General features: G+C 45.0%; 1 protein-coding gene across 1 annotated transcript; it reads left to right on the forward strand.

Moving 5' to 3' along the window:
- Positions 1-900: 900 nt before the first annotated feature.
- Rps4x (ribosomal protein S4 X-linked) lies at positions 901-5,331 on the forward strand. The gene is made up of 7 exons (XM_005358553.2): positions 901-1,013; positions 1,811-1,888; positions 2,308-2,488; positions 2,889-2,986; positions 3,806-3,977; positions 4,609-4,766; positions 5,135-5,331. The coding sequence occupies exons 1-7, from the start codon at positions 1,011-1,013 to the stop codon at positions 5,234-5,236; spliced, it is 792 nt and encodes a 263-aa protein (XP_005358610.1). The 5' UTR covers positions 901-1,010; the 3' UTR covers positions 5,237-5,331.
- The last annotated feature ends 1,150 nt before the right edge of the window (positions 5,332-6,481 follow it).

The following is a 6,481-nucleotide window of genomic DNA, read 5'->3' on the forward strand; positions in this document are numbered from 1 at the left end:
GGCGGTGGCGGGGAAGAGACAGAAATCTTTAATAAATAAATAAAACAATAAAAAAATAAAGTATAAAAAAGAAAAAAATAAAAATATATATGTATAATATATGCATATTTTATCCATATATGTATATATGAAAATATGAATCCTTCCCAGCAGCCATTAGTGCCAATCAATCATATATATATACATATATGATTATATAATTATACACACATAAATGAAAAACAGGAGGACGAGAGGAGAGGAGGGAGGAAAACCCCTTCACAATAGTTTGAAGGGATTGGATCTTTGGGGTTTAGGATGGACAGAATTCACCCACCTAGGGGAGGCCACAGACAATTGAGAGGGAGGGATCTATTCCTTCAGAGCAGGAAATGGAGAATGAAGGACAGCTTCAAAGTAGGAAAGTAGAATAACCAGACACTCTCTAATGTTCCCTCTCTTCCCTTATAGTATGACAAGTGCCAAATAACTTATACAGGAATGACTGGGCAGGTGCCAGGTTCAAGCAGATCTCCTACCCTCTCACCCTGGATAGTCTATTTGCTCCAGCAATCTGCACAAAAGCAAAAGAGAAAAGTCTCTTAGTATGAAGCTGACTGGCTCAGGAACTCTGGAAGACAATGTATAAGATGTATAAGAAAAGTATTTAAAAAAAGTATTAAAATGTATCTTTTCATCCCCCAACCATCTGTACGAGCATTCTCCTTGCAGGCAGATATCTGGTGCGGTTGGTCTGGGCATGCCCAGCATTCGCCACTCAGCCTGGAAAGGCACTCAGCACATTGAGGAGAACAAGTGTGTGTGTTGGGGGTTGAAAATCAGTTTCTCAGCCTCGGTTTCCCAGCTTGGGACCTCTGACCTCCCGCCAGCAGATGGCAAGAGAGAGTCCCCGCCCAGTGGGAAAGGCTGAGACTGGGCGGAGCATCCCAGGCTCCGGCGCGCGCAGCCTCCGACCCGAATTTCTTCGCTCACCGGAAGAAGGCGAGTCTCTTTCCGTTCCCACCGCAGCCATGGTAAGACAGGGGTAGAGCGAGCTCTTGGGTTGCATCGGCTTCCATCCTCCCTGATCGGGACTACCCGGGGTTATCAGGGCTCGTGCGGCCGACTGCAGGATGGAGGCGAAGGCAGCACTGCCGCTGGCTGGCAGAGATGGGCTCTGTGGCCAGGGCCATAACTGGCCCGGGCTAGGGTGGGATGTCTGTCGCAGAGAGCAAGGCCTTTGGCTCGATCACACCTCCCCTAGCCTCGGGAGAAGCCTTTCTTCTCCTAGGTAGGAGCTGCGAGGGGCCGGGAGTGCAGACTGCAAGCCTGGGGCAGGTGGGCGCCGCGTCTGCTTGGAGAATGGGCTCTTGACTTGTCCCGTTTGTCTTTTTGTCACGGACTTAACTTTACATTATAGCGGGTAAACTTCTGTACGAAGCATTAAAAAAAGGCTTCCTTCCGCTTTTGAATGTGGAAGTTAGTACCGGTCCTTTAGCATACAAAGGAGCAGTACACGTGGTAGTGCCGAGGTTAGATTTCTGAACCTGAAACCTTTATGTCCATCTGGCTGTGTGCTACTACTGCACCTTCTGATTGACAGTTGAGATAACGTCCCAGGCCATTTTCTGTTGCTGTCTGCCTGCGCGTTTTGGATTCAGTCGCTGGACAGTTACCAAGCGTGGTGCCGTAGAAAGAATAAAAGTTTTGTGAGCAGGCACACTTAAGCAGTATGGCGTAAATGAAAGTCAGTTCAATTAACGGACTTAGAAAGGCTGTGGTTGAAAGACCTGAAACAGTTTAACGATGTTTCGTTTAAAACTTCCTTCAGGCTCGTGGTCCCAAGAAACATCTGAAGCGTGTAGCAGCTCCAAAGCATTGGATGCTGGATAAACTAACCGGCGTGTTTGTAAGTATTGTCGTGGTGTGAGTGTCTTAAAGTATGCCATTAGCAAGCGTCTTTATTCATGAAGCTGAGTGTAGAGGATCTTTAACTCTTGCTCTTAAAGACCTGTATCTTACCTCGATTTGGTATATTTGTTTCATTTGCTCCACGTGTTACATAGTACACTTACGTGGATACATAGAATCAGGTCTCAAAGTAGGCAGACCTCATCCTTGGAAAGAGAAAATGTTGTGGAATTTTAAGGCAGAAATTTTTTTTTTTTTTAAGTTTCTAACCACCACCCCCTGTGAATAACCCAAATTTTGGTGCAGTTTCCAAAGCTTGGAACTTAGTCTTGTTTGTTTTCGCAGAGTTCCAAACTGGGTGATATGTGTGATTGGATCCTATAAATGGTTTTCCTAAAGTTTTAAAATTTTTTGCAGGCGCCTCGTCCGTCCACTGGCCCTCACAAGCTGAGGGAATGTCTGCCTCTGATCATTTTCCTGAGGAACAGGCTTAAGTATGCCCTGACTGGCGATGAAGTGAAGAAGATCTGCATGCAGCGCTTCATTAAGATTGATGGCAAAGTCAGGACCGATATAACCTACCCTGCTGGGTTTATGGGTGAGTGAGTGTTCAGGAAAGGCACCTGGTGGCCACAAGCCCTTGACTTATAAGAAAGGACTAGTATTTTTACGGTTGTGGGAATATACGGACTTGTGAGTAAACTTCTAAAAACCAAGTTCCCATTTACTTTAAGAAATTTTGTGGAGAGCCTGGCGGTGGTGGCACACGCCTTTAATCCCAGCACTTGGGAGGCAAAGGCAGGCAGATCTCTGTGAGTTCGAGACCAGCCTGGTCTACAAGAGCTAGTTCCAGGACAGGCTCCAAAAACCACAGAGAAACCCTGTCTCGAAAAAACAAAAAAAATTTTTGTGGAGTCATAAAAGCGGGGCTCCTCTCCCCCAGTTCGTCATCTTGAGGTAATGAGGGTCACTATCCTAACTTTATTCTTTGCTATCAGATGTCATCAGCATTGACAAGACTGGAGAGAACTTCCGTCTGATCTATGACACCAAGGGTCGCTTTGCCGTTCATCGTATTACACCTGAGGAGGCCAAGGTGGGTATGGCACTGAGTTGGAGCCTGTGCTGCCGGATCATGGGGATGAGGTAGATCAAAGTGTGCACCTAGAAATGAGTTAGCAGTCTTGTGAGGTTTTGCTCTGACTTGTGTTGGCGCTGAGTACTGAGCCCAGTTTCTCACGTGATGAGCACATGCTCTGCTCCAGCCTCTCTTAGTCTCTATGTAAGGTCTGTTGGCTGTCTTGAAGCTTATTTTTGCGGTTGTCTTTTAAAAGCAAGGAGAATGATTTCTAGAAATTAGTTTTGATGAAAAACCAGAAACTGGTTTTTTTGTTGTTGTTTTTCAAGATAGGGTTTCTTCAGCTTTGGAGCCTGTTCTGGAACTCTTGTAGACCAGGCTGGCCTCGAACTCACATAGATCCGCCTGCTCACTGTGATTAAAAGCGTGCACCGCCCGGCAAGACTAACAGTCTTTAAGACTAGTTTGGGTTTTTTTTAATTACTGTCTTTGCTAAATTCAGTTGTAGATTTTTTTAACAGGTTTAGGACTTGATTAATAAATTAATGAAAGTTTATTTAATTGATGGCTTCTTTCTGTGCTGCCCTGTTATCAGTGGATTGGGGGCATGTCTTGTGGCCGCCAGTGATTTGATATCTTTAAACATAGTATGCCACATTGAAATTCCTGATGGAATAATTGTTTAGACAAACTGCTAACGTTAATAGAGTGTGGTTAGTGCAGCAGAATGCAGGAAATGCCACTGGGATTTTTGAAGTCAGTAACTTGGGACCTAGAAACAACTAATAAGGTGTGTATGAGCTGGACTAAATGTGCTTACCCCTTTTATACTTTCAGTACAAGTTGTGCAAAGTGAGAAAGATCTTTGTGGGCACAAAGGGAATCCCACATCTGGTGACCCATGATGCTCGCACTATTCGCTACCCTGATCCCCTCATCAAGGTGAATGACACCATTCAGATTGATTTGGATACTGGCAAAATAACCGACTTCATCAAGTTTGACACTGGTAAGCATCCTCTCTCCCCTTGGTGACTTGTAATAGTAATTTTTGTTGGTTTTCTGGGGTATTTTCCCAGGTGTAAGTTTTGGAGGTAAACTTTGTGGATCAGGGGATTAGGTTTTCTGAGCTGACCTATATACTTGGTGAGTGAGAGAGATACGATAGACTTCCTGCTTCTACAATGGTCTTGTTAGTGCGCAAAACTGTTGATGAAGGCAGATAGGCTGCAAGTTGAAGACCAGGCCAGACAAGTTCAGTTGCCAGAACACAATATAGGCACTCATTTTCAGACTAATGGTGATGTAAACACCTTAGTAGTGCTAGCTGATCCCTGGAGTGTATTTGGGGACAATCACAACAACTGTATTTGGGGACTAGAAGTCAGGCAGGCAAGAGAACTGAGAGGTTCCTCAAGCAGTTAGATAACCTTTGGGGGTTGGGACAAATCTTAAGGCTACAGATATGTAGAAGTTCTACTGGCAGAAGGGCTGAAGTTGACTTGGCTTTTCTTTAGGGAGGAGTTTGCAGTGCTGGTGGTTGAGCCCAGGACCTTGTGGGAACTCAACACTCCTAAGCTGCTTGTTGCATTGGTGATTAGGGCAGTTTTGCTTGAAGCAGATTGTTTTCTTTTGCCTAGGTAACCTGTGTATGGTGACTGGGGGTGCTAACTTGGGAAGAATTGGTGTGATCACCAACAGAGAGAGACATCCCGGCTCTTTTGATGTGGTCCATGTGAAAGATGCCAATGGCAACAGCTTTGCCACCCGGCTTTCCAACATTTTTGTTATTGGCAAGGTAAGTCTGGGTTTCCCTTCCCAGCAGCCTGGATACATGGAGGTATAGGCAGTTCTGGGCATCTTTGGTGTCTTAGAGGCAAGGAGCCCTATTGCTATCGAATGAATCTTCCTTAATTGGTTTGTGGGTGTTTTTCTTAGAAATAAATGACCCTCCTTAATTGTGTTCCTTAATTATGCCAACTACACAGTGAACTTGGGTATTAAGTATGAAGGGCATTGTCATCTCTAGGTGTGGGCGGTGGCTGAACAAAATGACAGCAGCAACATGAATTGATGATAAGCTAGTATCTGAGTCTCAGGACCACATGCCCAGCAGCCAATTGTACTATGCTATCTTGCTAATGGAGTTGTTTTAATTCTTTCTAGGGCAACAAACCATGGATTTCTCTTCCCCGAGGAAAAGGAATCCGCCTCACAATTGCTGAAGAGAGAGACAAGAGGCTAGCGGCCAAACAGAGCAGTGGGTGAACGGGTCTCTAAGAGACATGCTGGAGACGTATTTGTACTCTTGCTAACAAGCCTTTCTAGGCAACATGCTAGATTAAACAGCATGATGAAAACTATTTGTGGTTTTGTGTTGCCTTATTTTGTTTTTTAAGATAAGGTTTGGGTTTCTCTGTATCTTTAATACTTTATAGACCAGGCTGGCCTTGAACTCAAGAGATCCACCTGTCCCTACTCCCCGAGTGCTGGGATTAAAGGCGTGCACTGCCTGCACCTGGCTATGTTGCCTTTTTCAAAATAATTTGGTTTTTTATAGCATAAATAATGATGAATTTCTGGGACTGATCTAGGTATGTTAAGCCCTGGGTGAGCTGGGGATTTGGCTAAGTGAGTCAGACCTATGCAGCTGTGTGTGATGCTGAAGCTCGAACCCAGGGCTTTGCTGTACACCTATATAAGTAATGTATCACTGAGTTTGAAGGGGACTGAATGAACTGGCATGGAACTTGCAGTGATCCTCCGGCCCTTCGAAAAAAGACTGTCGACCAAACAGCAGTGAATGAAATGGTCTCTAGGAGACATGCTGCTCTTCGAGCCTATTATAGGTTGAGCTACTATATCCAGCCCTCTTTGCCTTTTCAGGAAAGATTTGTGCTGGCCTTAGTCCCAAGTGCAGTTGTCAGGCAAGCCATGTGTAGGGTGAAAATCTCCTGGCATTAGAGACTATACTATCAGTCTCTCCCAAGAGCATTGTCTAGGTTTCTGTTAGCGTCTAGAGGCCTGATGGTTTGGTTTCTAAAATCTCCAAGCACTCATGTCAGCAGTGAAGCAGACAAATGGCCCTGAGATGAGACAGACCAAAATAAACAAGTTTATCCCACTGTGGTTTATGTCCCTGCACCAGCGGCAGGATGGGCTTTGCACTCCTGTCAGCACTGAGGAGCAGCTGAACGTCTACTGGAAGTAGTGTTCTATTAAATAACCTAGTGGGTTAGGAATGGGTGTGGGAATAAAAGCGAGCCATGTGCTGATGGTGTTGAGGATGAGGAGGGAGGCATGCATGTGAGAGGCTTTTTGCTACATATTTTCTAGAAGATTTATTTAGAGAAATAAATGCATAGCATGGTGTCTGCCTCTTTCTAAATAAAAGTTATAGACTAGCTGGTTTCTGAGACAGGATTTCTCTGTAACAGCCCTGGCTGTCCTGGAACTAGTTCTTGTAGACCAGGCTGGCCTCGAACTCACAGAAATCCACCTGTCTCTGCCTGC

The sequence above is a fragment of the Microtus ochrogaster genome, chromosome X (assembly GCF_000317375.1).
Source record: "Microtus ochrogaster isolate Prairie Vole_2 chromosome X, MicOch1.0, whole genome shotgun sequence".
Classification (NCBI taxonomy): Eukaryota; Metazoa; Chordata; class Mammalia; order Rodentia; family Cricetidae; genus Microtus; species Microtus ochrogaster.